The sequence below is a fragment of the Monopterus albus genome, unplaced genomic scaffold, assembly GCF_001952655.1.
Source record: "Monopterus albus unplaced genomic scaffold, M_albus_1.0 scaffold223.1, whole genome shotgun sequence".
Taxonomy (NCBI): Eukaryota; Metazoa; Chordata; class Actinopteri; order Synbranchiformes; family Synbranchidae; genus Monopterus; species Monopterus albus.
In genome coordinates, this window is record NW_018128103.1 from 654,604 (window position 1) to 667,031 (window position 12,428).

General features: G+C 41.1%; 1 protein-coding gene across 1 annotated transcript; it reads left to right on the forward strand.

The window, feature by feature from the left end:
- The first annotated feature begins 913 nt into the window (after positions 1-913).
- mrpl37 (mitochondrial ribosomal protein L37) lies at positions 914-10,453 on the forward strand. Its single transcript, XM_020619570.1, has 8 exons — positions 914-1,416; positions 2,735-2,918; positions 4,561-4,676; positions 8,092-8,280; positions 8,356-8,510; positions 8,654-8,785; positions 9,756-9,830; positions 10,072-10,453. Exons 1-8 carry the CDS (start codon positions 1,041-1,043, stop codon positions 10,147-10,149), a joined length of 1,305 nt encoding a protein of 434 aa, XP_020475226.1. The 5' UTR covers positions 914-1,040; the 3' UTR covers positions 10,150-10,453.
- Positions 10,454-12,428: the final 1,975 nt, after the last annotated feature.

Sequence of the window (12,428 nt, forward strand, 5' to 3'; positions counted from 1 at the left end):
AGCATTTTATGTCAATGAAACATCTGTTCTACATGCTACAAATTAGTATTGATTTTTTTGCTTCCCTGAATAAATGTTTAATATTCAAAGCTTATTTTATTTGTGTTACATCACAGAAATCTCATATTCAGAATCTGAATCAACCTTATTGGCCAGGTGTGTCGGGCACATGAGGAATTTGATTCTGCTACATCGGCTCTCAATGTATATGTATATATCCCCATGCAAGGGGCAAGTAAACAGTAAACCAACATAAGGCTGTGTAATATAACAAAATAAGCAGTAATAACAAGCAACAAACAGTGCAAACAATGCAAAATAAGCAGTATAAACAGGCAGTAAACAATACAGACAGACAAAGGAATGGTCATTGCGAAATGAGATAAATAGCAATAAAAAATAATTCAAGTGGTCTTTTTGGTATACCCACTTAGGTTATTTTTATTTTCTGTGTGTGGTTTACGTTTCGTTTTGGTATAAACGTGTTTTGTAAATTGGTACAGGAATACTGGAATGCTGACCATAAAAACTGAAACTGACTTGTTAAAAATACCATTGGAATTGAATGCATTGCATATTTGTTGTTCTTAGAATTACATGAATATCAAAACTTTTTCCTATTGTCAACTAACCTTAAAATTCCAATGCAGATGCATCTAGACAGGCGCAGTCAAAGTCAGATCTAAATACATAATAACAATAATAATAATAATAATTATTATTATTACTATTTCCTCTCATGACTCAGGCACTGTTTATTAATGCTGGTTTACTGTCATAATGACAGCATGTAATATCATTGCTGCAAAATTGAAAAATAAATAGTATCCACGCTTAGACACACCCAGTCCAGGAGGTGGCGGTAATGCACTTAATAGCGGTTTGCTAACCAACGTTCAACAGAAGAAGAACAGTGACGTACACGTCAAAGAATCGAAGATGGCGGCGCTGTACAGCATCATTTATTGAGAGCCAATGACTTCTGTCAGAGATACAAATTCAGTCTTGAAAACTGTATAAGAAATTGATCCAGAAGAGACATGTCTCCAGAAGCGGCTCGCTGTTTACAAACAGTGGCTCCGCTGTTTTCTCCATCCGTTTTCATGAGACTGTTGCCCGCACATGGAGGAGCCCGTCGCCTGCAGACACGAAGACACTTCGCTGTAAGTCAGTGTCTGGCAGCTAAAGTTCCCCCTGCTCGTAGTCGCATGGAGCGAGTGGAGATCCCCGGACTAGAGAAGGTCACCTACGGGGAAAGGATGCACTATGTGCCGGGGCTGGCTAAGCCTGTTTACCCGAGGTGGGAGAGGGACTACAAGGACCCGCGACGTTACAGGTCTCCCCCAGCTCACGAGATGCCGCTGTACAAAGAGAAGCCGTGCTATGTGTTCCACCAAGGGACCAGCGCACTGGAAGGTGAAGTGTCACGGCTGTTTCACACTTCATGCACATCGCTGTGAAAAAGCTGTCATACGTGTAAGGCATATGTTTGTGATGATAAAGGTAGCATACAACTTTATTTTTCTATTCTAATGTATCATGTGAGATTTGGACATTAGTACAGTCCATGGTGCTGCCAATCGATTACAGTATTTAATCGCAGGTTGCTCATAGTCAACTCGCTATCAAGCTCAAAGTAATCGCACTTTTTCATGTTCTAAACAGTGGCGGATATATCTTTAGTTACTAGTTTATTTTCAGAACCAGGTTAATACAAAATACAGAGTAATTATAAGACCTCACTGATCTACGGTGGAAAATTCACAAGCTGCCCATCAGCAATTCAAATTAAATGCATATAAGCTGGTTCCAACTAGTGATGTACACAATAATGCATCACTAATTATAAAACAATGATATGATGTACAGGAATGTGAAATGTACCATGAGTACTTTTACTTTGTGCTTTTACTTAAGTAACAGTTTGAATGCAGGACTTTTAACAGAGTATTTTTGCACTGATGTATTGCTACTTTTACTAAAGTAAAGGATCTAAGTACTTCTTCCACCACTGATCCTAAATGTACCTTAAAGGGCCCCGAGGTAACGGTGGTTACTGAGAGAAGTCCAGTAGACTCTGGTGAGCATAGCCATGTTTGTCAGTCCCCACGCCTCCTCCATTTCAACTTTCTCATCTTCATACAAGTTGTGTATCTTAGTTACAGTGGAGGCGCACGAAGGCGATTCATACGTGCAGTTTTTGGATGCAATACAAATGATTTCAACCAGATGCCATCCTCCACAGTGTTAATCAGCCTGTAAGCTGTAGCCACCCATTTAGCTATCTCTGTTGAAGGTTTGCTGCTTAATAGAGTTGTCTAGACGTCTCCTTTGCAAACTGTCAAGCTTGTTCTGCCTTTGGCGAGGGAGAGGAGGGCTCTCTGCATCAGCTGTGTGCTTGGCCAGCAAGTGGTATTTGAAACTCGACGTAACTCAGGTCACATCAACAGTAGATGCAAATAACTTTGGTCTTGTGGAGAGAACATCTGGCAGGGCTTTTAAGCTGAACTTGCCATTCAAAAGACCCTTTTCCTTATCCATTTCTGCTCATTTCTGCTGCTGCATCACTTCCTGATTTCCCAAACCATGGGGCAGGCCGAGGGTTATAATCACACAGTTAGAAGGGATTTGTGTTAACTCCTTATTATCACATTAACTTTGACAGCCTTCAAGTGAGGGATTTGACTGTTGTTAGTAATGTTTCAGTGCCTCATGGTTTCTCTCCCTCTCTCAGGTGTGCGCCAGGCTCTGTTGTTGACCAAAACAAAGCTGATCTCCGGTCTGCCCACTCAGATCCTCTCATTGGCTGAGAGTCATGCCAATCAGATACCAGATCAGGATGAGCGTGTGCAGAATGCAATCAAACATGCCCGCTTCTGGGATACAACAGAGGAACGACCAGACAAAGAGAAATACAGGTAACGTGTCACAGAACCTGAATCCCGTTTCCTCTAATTGCATCCACATTTCTCTCACTTAGGTCTTTTCCATGTGTCTCATTCCCACCCACATAAGATGCAAGGAGAAACTGTGAGGAAAGAGGAACCAAGGAAGAATATTTTAAAGCTACATTAACTAGATTGAGCACAAATTTGGATAAATCAAGTAAAAAATTGTCTAGAAATGTTGTCTCCCCGCTGGTTTCAGCAGTCTCTACACAGTGCACTGTTTTCACTGGTTTTATGTAAGACAAACAGTATCTACATGGTGGGGGTGACTTGTGTGTTGGCCACTGTGGCTTATTTTACTGCAGCTGCTGGAAACACCTGGAACAGATATTCCATGGGATGCACAAAGACTGATGCATCAGATTTATCAGTCCAGGAAATGTTTCCGTATTTATGGCTACCAGCAAAATGCCACCATACTCAGAACAGGGGGTGTTGCTAATACAGTTCATCACTTTCATGCTGATTATGTTGGCAGCAAAAATAAAGTACTGCTTGTCTTGAATGTTGGCTCCACAGCTACAGTGGCACTTCCTTATTTGCTTAGTTAAAGCAGTAGATTTTAACTGATTAACAGCAGTTAATTAATAACCATGTAATCTGCTGACATTTTTAAGCATTTTTTGTCCAGTTCACTGAATTAAAAAGTGTTGAAGTCTTGTTGTATGAACATTTTTCATGTCACTTATTAACTGTATATAAATATGGATGTGACATCACCACTTCCCTCCACTATGCAGAAGTGAAGCCAAAATGTCATGAATATGGCAGCGTCCATCTTCACATTTTACAACCAGATTAGCTGAGTGATGTACCAGCTATCAGTCAAAGCTGTCAAATGAACCAAAATACACCCCTTTTCATACCATCAAGTAACTTATTTTAAACAACCTTACCAAGAAAGTGACCACTGGCACACACATCAGCGTGATAATACCTACAACAAACCACATAAGGGACCTCTGGGGAAAATGTATCTGATTTGTACTTTGAGTTTTTAAGTTTGGCTCATGTCCCATCCACTACCATGGAGGAGGCGGGATTTATGCCATCAGAGATGATCACTTCTGGGAAACTGTCAGACTGTCCATTGTATATACAGTCAAACATATCACTGCAATTGTTCAAACAACAGAATATTGCACTCTGCATTCCAAATTATCTGAAGATCTACTGCAAATTCAATATTCTGTGTAGAAATCACCAAAACCAGGCTGTCTGAAACTTAATTAATGTCCAGTAAAGATACCAAGTGGTCATGATGTCTCATATATATTCATAATCAGAAATTAAATGATGTCTTTACTTTGTCAGTGACAGTTTTGTGGAACTTTGTGGAGTTTCAGTGCATTCCCAGACTGTTTGAAATATATGGTCCAGTGTATTCTGAATCCTCCCCAGTTGCAAAAAAAAAAACAGTTTAAGGAAATTTAAAAAACAAGCAGAACTGCAGAAAGACTTGGTGTCCTTGCTTTGTCCATATAAAAACAGCAGTGTTTCTCAGAAGTGGCAGTTGTGTTGACTTACTAAATATTTGGTGGGAAATAGCAGCTGATGGCAGCACAGGTACTTTTACTCTCCTTGCTTAATTCCTCTGTCTTTCCCTCCCCAGCAACACTTTGCTCCGCAACCTGCTTCACCTGTGTGCGACTCTACAGTGCAGTCACCCCGCGGTTGGAAGGAGGATCCTTACTGAGAAATACTCATTGGTAGCTACATGGAGAAGAGGTATTATACACTAGGAGGAAAGTTGTTTTTCAGCGATATGCAACAAAACCAGGTGCTTCTCAGATAGCAAGCTTTAAGGCTGGAGCACACGGATTGGTTTGGAGTCTTTAACTTTACAAACAGACTAACATTTCCACACTACGGTGTCAATAAACAGAGTCAAAAACTGAAGAGGACGCAGTGTCAGATATTTCACTGGAGGTGAAAACGACGATGATGCTGGTAGTTCTAGGGGAGAAGTCAGGTACTTATATTTACCTATAGTAAATATAAGTAAATACATATTGAAATTGATCTGGCACAGGTCCTGGTTCCTAAATATGAAGTTTATTGGCTTAAATTACTGATCTGAATAAAAGAATAACTCAGTCTCATACTACAGATTCATTACAGGGCAGTTACTAACTACTACTTTGTATGTGTTTGTGATCACACAGTTTGTGTAACCACTCCCATTTATACATCCTTGTTTGATAGTTTAATTTAATGCATTACCAAAAGGTGGCGGCTGTTGTAGCAACACTGGACAAAGGCATACAACTTACCACATCTTCACTGAAAGCACAGCATGTGTAGCGTGTAACATCTCACGTGCACATCGTGGGAGGCTAAGGCTTGTGTCTGTACCAAGTGCATGTTCACTTGCACATGGGAGGTGCTTGGTGAACAAACACGCACAGAGGAGCCTACAGAAACACTTTGGAAAAGGGATAACTACAGTCTGACTAATATCAGACAGTAAGGGAATTACTGACTACACGTGCATCTATATGTACAGTGGAGCCAACCTGCGGTAAAAGGGCACACACTTAAAAAAAAAATAGTCCCATGGTCAGTATGTAACAGATGGTAGATCATGTGTTTTAACTGTTTTTGCTTGATATACAATCACCAGCAACTTTATTAGGTACAATTGTACTCACTTCAATGCAACACTTCCATCTTAACGGCTAAGGCTTGTGTCTGTACCAAGTGCATGTTCACTTGCACATGGGAGGTGCTTGGTGAACAAACACGCACAGAGGAGCCTACAGAAACACTTTGGAAAAGGGATAACTACAGTCTGACTAATATCAGACAGTAAGGGAATTACTGACTACACGTGCATCTATATGTACAGTGGAGCCAACCTGCGGTAAAAGGGCACACACTTAAAAAAAAATAGTCCCATGGTCAGTATGTAACAGATGGTAGATCATGTGTTTTAACTGTTTTTGCTTGATATACAATCACCAGCAACTTTATTAGGTACAATTGTACTCACTTCAATGCAACACTTCCATCTTAACATCTGTGTTTATGAAGCTCCAGATGTTTCAGTTTCTGGTGAAACTGTCATAAATGTATCAATTCAGTTATACAGTGCCTATAATAACTACAGTCTGACTAATATCAGACAGTAAGGGAATTACTGACTACACGTGCATCTATATGTACAGTGGAGCCAACCTGCGGTAAAAGGGCACACACTTAAAAAAAAATAGTCCCATGGTCAGTATGTAACAGATGGTAGATCATGTGTTTTAACTGTTTTTGCTTGATATACAATCACCAGCAACTTTATTAGGTACAGTTGTACACACTTCAATGCAACACTTCCATCTTAACATCTGTGTTTATGAAGCTCCAGATGTTTCAGTTTCTGGTGAAACTGTCATAAATGTATCAATTCAGTTATACAGTGCCTATAAAAAGTATTCACCCCCTTGGATGTTTTACCCTTTTATTGATTTTATAAAACAGTCATGGTCAATATAATTTGGCTTTTTAGACAAAAAACAAACAAAAAAACCCTCTGTTAAAGTGAAAACAGGTTTCTACAAGTAACAGATGGTAGATCATGTGTTTTAACTGTTTTTGCTTGATATACAATCACCAGCAACTTTATTAGGTACAGTTGTACACACTTCAATGCAACACTTCCATCTTAACATCTGTGTTTATGAAGCTCCAGATGTTTCAGTTTCTGGTGAAACTGTCATAAATGTATCAATTCAGTTATACAGTGCCTATAAAAAGTATTCACCCCCTTGGATGTTTTACCCTTTTATTGATTTTATAAAACAGTCATGGTCAATATAATTTGGCTTTTTAGACAAAAAACAAACAAAAAAACCCTCTGTTAAAGTGAAAACAGGTTTCTACAAAGTAATGTCAATTAAATAAAAATATGTAATGGGAAATAAGTGATTACATAAATATTCACCCCCTTCAAGTCAGTATTTAGTAGCTGCACCTTTGGGTGCAATGACACCACTGGGTCTGTGTGGATAGGTCTCAATCAGGCTTGCACATCTGGACACTACAATTTTACTCCATTCTTCTTTGTAAAACTGCTCAAGCTCTGCCAGGTTGCCTGGGGTTCGGGCGTGAACAACCTTTTTCAAGTCCAGCTACAAATTCTCTATTGGATTGAGGTTTGGGCTTTGACTCGGCCGCTCCAGAACACTCACCTTGTTGACTTTAAACCATTTCTGTATAGCTTTCACTGTTTGCTTCTGGTCATTGTCTTGCTGGAAAATATGTCTTCTCCCAAGCCATAGTTCTCTTGTAGACTGAATAAGTTTCTCCTCCAGGATTTTCCTATATTTTACCACATTCATTTTACCCTCTACCTTTACGAGCCTTCCAGGGCCGTCTACTGAGAAGCATCCCCACAGCGTGATGCTGCCACCACTGTGCTTCACAGTGGGGATGGTGTGTTTGTGGTGATGTGTAGTGTGACACATGTGAGTGTCAAAAACACGACTGGCTCCCCTAAAATACACTACTGTAGTACTAAATAAGGATTGGCCTTGGATTGGCTTTATTCTGGCTGGTACTGATCCTGTGAAATATGCCCGGATCGTAGCCAATACCAATACTTAGTATCGGACCGGGACATCTCTAATCTGAACCGCGGTGTTGGACTGACTGAAAGACAGAGACAGTGCAGTCCACAGAGCCGTGCCATACGCAGTGTTTCCTATACACTGCTTTATTTGTGTCAGGCTGCCACAATATTATTGTTACCCACCACATATTGATTTAAAATAGTTGAATCTTATTTCATGGTAGTGCCGTGTCTAGAGCATGTATGCGCTCAGCACAAACACACAATGACCGCCCGTCTGTGAACAGCTGCTACTCCCTGTGTTTGTGTTTTTTTTAATGCAGTGCTGTCAGTCACAGAGATCCAGATCTTCTAATATGCTGTTAGCAAGCTAGTAAGGCTAGCTGGGCTAACGATAGAATACAGCTGTTCGTAGCACTGATGTAGATGGGCTGCTCTGCAAGTGCAGTGCAGTGCTGTGGGAGCACTGCCATAAGCATTGCCAAAAATTATTCTTGACAACTGATTATTGTATGAAATAGTCACTAAGCTAAATGCTCAAATTATGCTAGCGGACTTCCATTTCTGTGTTGTGTGTACCAGGTGAGGACCTATTGCAGGTTAGGGGTCAGAATGGTTTACTACTTCACTGCATGGATCCTCTCCCAGTGGTTTCTGGGAAACAGGAAGTTGCAGACACAGCGGATCATGTCCTGGAAACCTTCTATCCGGTATCCCCTACCATCGACCTGCACCAAGTACATGTGTACAAGGAGGGGGAGAGCTGCTCAGGTAAGGAGCGTCTTGGTCCTCCTGGTTTCATCTTGTCTCCTGTTCAGTCACATGACATCTCTCTCCCCAACTTAGGTTTCAGGGACAACTGTCCTTACCCTCATGCCCACACTATTTACTTTATGGATACAGTTGAGGCTCGCTATAAGTTCCAGCCAGAACAGCTCAGAGCCAAGATGGTCATGTTCGCATTTGGAAACGCTCTGGTCCGAGCACACAAACTGTATGGGGTATGGATACACCAGCAGCTAGGTGAAGCTGTCTGTGACAACAGTGTTGTATTTACCATCCATCCTACTTCATTTCTATGCATAAGTCATAACTGTCCTTCTCTGTTTCTCTCTCTCTGGCACTGTGTGTGTGTGTGTGTCAGTCCCAGCCCCGGTGTGTGTTAGATTGTCCTATAACAGTACAGGCAGTGGGGACCAATGGCAGAATCTTCCAATTTCTGGTTTTCCAGCTCAACACCACAGATTTCTCAGGAGACGATGGCATCAAGAACCAAGTGATTCATCTTTATTATTTTCTATATGCTCTGCAGTTGAGAAAATCTAATGTACTCAATGGTTATGAAGACAGGTTATACAGTGAGAAAGCTCCTGCTTGCAGATGCTGGGTACGGCAGACAAACGCTTTACAAAGCAGTAGCTCTGCAAACCATGAGAGGCGTTCAGTTGTCATTAAAAACCTAATTTTCTGTACTGGCAGAATTCAGGCATAAACTGATGAATTTGTGATGACTGCGGTTGCATTTGTTGCATAATCACACTATCCAAAGTGATTTTATTTATAAACCAGTGTCCAGTGTCCAAATTCATGACAACTGTGACCTGGCTTTGTAGCATAGGGAAAAGAAATAGGCATTAAAATAAACCAAAGTTTGACTGTAACACATTGCCCACGTTTGGCCAGCCCAACAGGGGGCACTGACTGCAGCTTCTCCGTATGAAGCTGTTGTAGATGATGTAGCATGTTACCGGTGTTAGCCGTCATGTAAGCCAGAGTGCGCTGACAGGCTACTGTTAGATTGCTGATGTACCAAGTGAACGCTTGGGTCATCCCTGCACCGCCCTCTAGTGGTAGCAGTAGTTACATCTTGTGGAAGTCAAAATTTGATTGACTTCCTATTGCGAGCTGTTTCTCAGTTTTGCGATGCCTGTTGTCACATTTTTTGGATCGTGAATTATCCTGCCACGGTGCATTGTTACCCCCCTAGAAATAGCACACCATTCCCAAAGAAGACCAGTTTTCAAGTTTGAGAGATGTTTCTAGCTCAAAGCGTCTATAAGTACATATGGACTGAAAAATGGCAAAATTAAAGAGCAAAGGGCGGTTGGGAGAGCTGCTCTATGGTTTTGTGTGCAACTTTTTGGTTGATGCAGCAGCAGCGAGACACTGCGTCTCCTGTCAGCTGCACGAACAGGCTTGCTGCCTCTCTCTTCCTTTATTCTCTAAGTCTTTACTGCTCCTCACAGGTGTGGCTGGATGAAGACATCGAGCTCTATGATTTTGCAAAGGTCCGACCGCTGATCAAGAAGAAGCAAGTCAAAGTAAGACAGTCACTCATCATGGTTGATTCTGATTGTCTAATACATGACCCTGTGTTATGTGATGGTTTAGCACCTGAAGCTATTGATTTATCAGCATTACTTCAGTAATAGTATTTTCATTCGAGTGTGGTAGTTGAGCAGCGTCAAGCCTCTCCTTTCTACAACTGTATTACCTGTTGACTTGGTGATAAGCCTTGTAAAGTTATGTGACTCTGATTGGTTGCTGCGTTTTTACCCATAGGTACCAGCTGGTCTGGCAGGCTACAAGCCTGAAACCTTCAGCAAGTTCCTGGCCCTGTATCTGCACGGAGCTGCATAGGACTGCTTACTTCAGACGTGTGTGTGTGTGTGTGTGTGTGTGTGTGTGTGTGTGTGTGTGTGTGTGTGTGTGCGTGTGTGTGTATGTGTGGATGGACACACTGATCTGTGAGTTACCACTAAAGTATGTGTTTGTCCGGGGCCTGAACCAGTGTGTTACTAAGAAACTCCTCCTTTGCTTTGAAGCAGTCAGAAGCCTGGTTCACAGCGTGTTGGCTTTGTGGACAGTAACTAGCTACAGGTCCTCATTGTCCCACTGATTTCAGACCAATGCAGTCAATAAAATCTGTCATTCTTAATATGTATTGGCATGTATTTCAAGTTCACATGACTTCTTGGTCAGCCTGTTTATATTGAACAAAGGCTGCTAATCCTGCCAGTTTTCTCTCCTTTTTTACTTTGTTTCTTATAAATCACATTTGTCAAACTCAAGGCCCGCGGGCTACATCCGGCCCGCGAGATCATTTTATATATCTTTTTAATGGCCCGTGATATGAAGCGCTGATAACACAAACTACAAATCCCATAATGCAGCGCAACAGCTGCCTTACCAAACGATAGGCTACCTGCGATCATTCCTGTGTCAATTACGTCAGATCAATCAAGCGTCTGTTGATGTATACAACCCTAATTTGAAGTCAAAGCTAGCTCCTAACAATGGCCAAGAGAAAAGTTGATTCTGAAAACAGAGCCTTTCTAAACCGGTGGGAGGCTGAGTATATGTTTACTGACATTGTCGGTAAACCTGTGTGTCTTATTTGTGGAGCTAATGTGGCTGTAATTAAGGAATATAACCTAAGACGGCACTACGAGACAAAACATCAGGACAAGCTGAAAAACGTGAATGAAGAGCAGAAGCTACAGAAGGTAGAGGAGTTGAAGAGGAATCTGACATCACAGCAGACTTTTTCACCAAAGTGAAATCACAGTGAAGCTGCTGTGAAATAAGTTTTATTGTGGTAGAGGAGAAAATCAGCCCGGACATTTACCAAGGGAGAGTTTCTGAAGAGCTGCATGATGAAAGTGTGTGACGTCTGGTGTCCAGACAAAAAGCAGGTGTTTGCAAATGTAAGGCTTAGTAAAAATACAGTTGCTGATTTTAAGTTCAAGTTTATTTATTTTAGAATAATATTTTATCCTGTCTGTTTAGATTAATATGTATGTTCAAAAACGTTTAGTTTTAGTCTGTTCAATAAATGTTTATCCTGTTCGGCCCATGACCTAAAGTGTGCTCTGGGTTTTGGCCCCCTGTGTGATTGAGTTTGACACACCCCTGTTATAAATTGTTGCCCTCAAAGCTAAAGCTAATACAACTACCTATGTGAGGACACAGCAGTAGTATGCTGGTTTCAGGGAGGCTGGCTTTAAAAATATAAAACAGTAATCTGGGCAACATATCTAGAAGTTATGGAAATAACAGCAGCACGTATAAACACCGTAGTGAAAATGAGAAATAAACCTACTCGCACCTCAACACAAGAACATCAGAGCTTTTCTCACAGCAGCATTTTGACTTGCAGCAAGAAAATCACAGAAGCAACAAATAACATTGATGATGCTCCAGTAAGCCATGACTTTGAGCCAACACACACAATACTAGAGCCCCGGTGGAGTGATTCATCGTGGTGGACACTCTGACAAGGCAGAGCACAGGTGTAATGAACAGCATTACTGTCTGTTTACAATTGGTAACCCACATTTCTTTATGCCGAGTTCACTTGATCAAAACCCTTCACACACTTAAAAGCAGTTAATCTCACATCCAAATAGTGCAGCCAAAACACTTGATCCACATCTGGGGATCAGTTCTTGTACCAGAACACTCATTACCTTTGCTGGTCAGAACATACAGGCTGTAACAACACTGACACAAGGAAGCTTTTCAAAACGCCTTTGTCTTGAAGTAAGTTTCATTTGTCATTCATTTGGTTTTAAACCAAAGTTCTATTACAACAAAAAGGACACTAGCATGGATTGTGCTAACACACCGTGCATGTCAAAAATGAATCAAATGATTTTTTTTTATTGTAAGCTCTGACACATGATGCAGCCCAGTTAGTGGCAGGGCACAGTGTGTTAAACACTGCAAACAGTGGATTTAGATCTATTATATAGAATGATCAGCTGGGTGATGTGCTTAGCTGAATCCATTATTGCAAATTAATTGTAGAACTTCTACATGACCATACATTATTTGGTTACTGCATGCCAGTGTCATTCTTGATACTAATACCAAATGTCACCAAAGTGAGACCAGAGCAGCTGAACATCAGGGTCTTT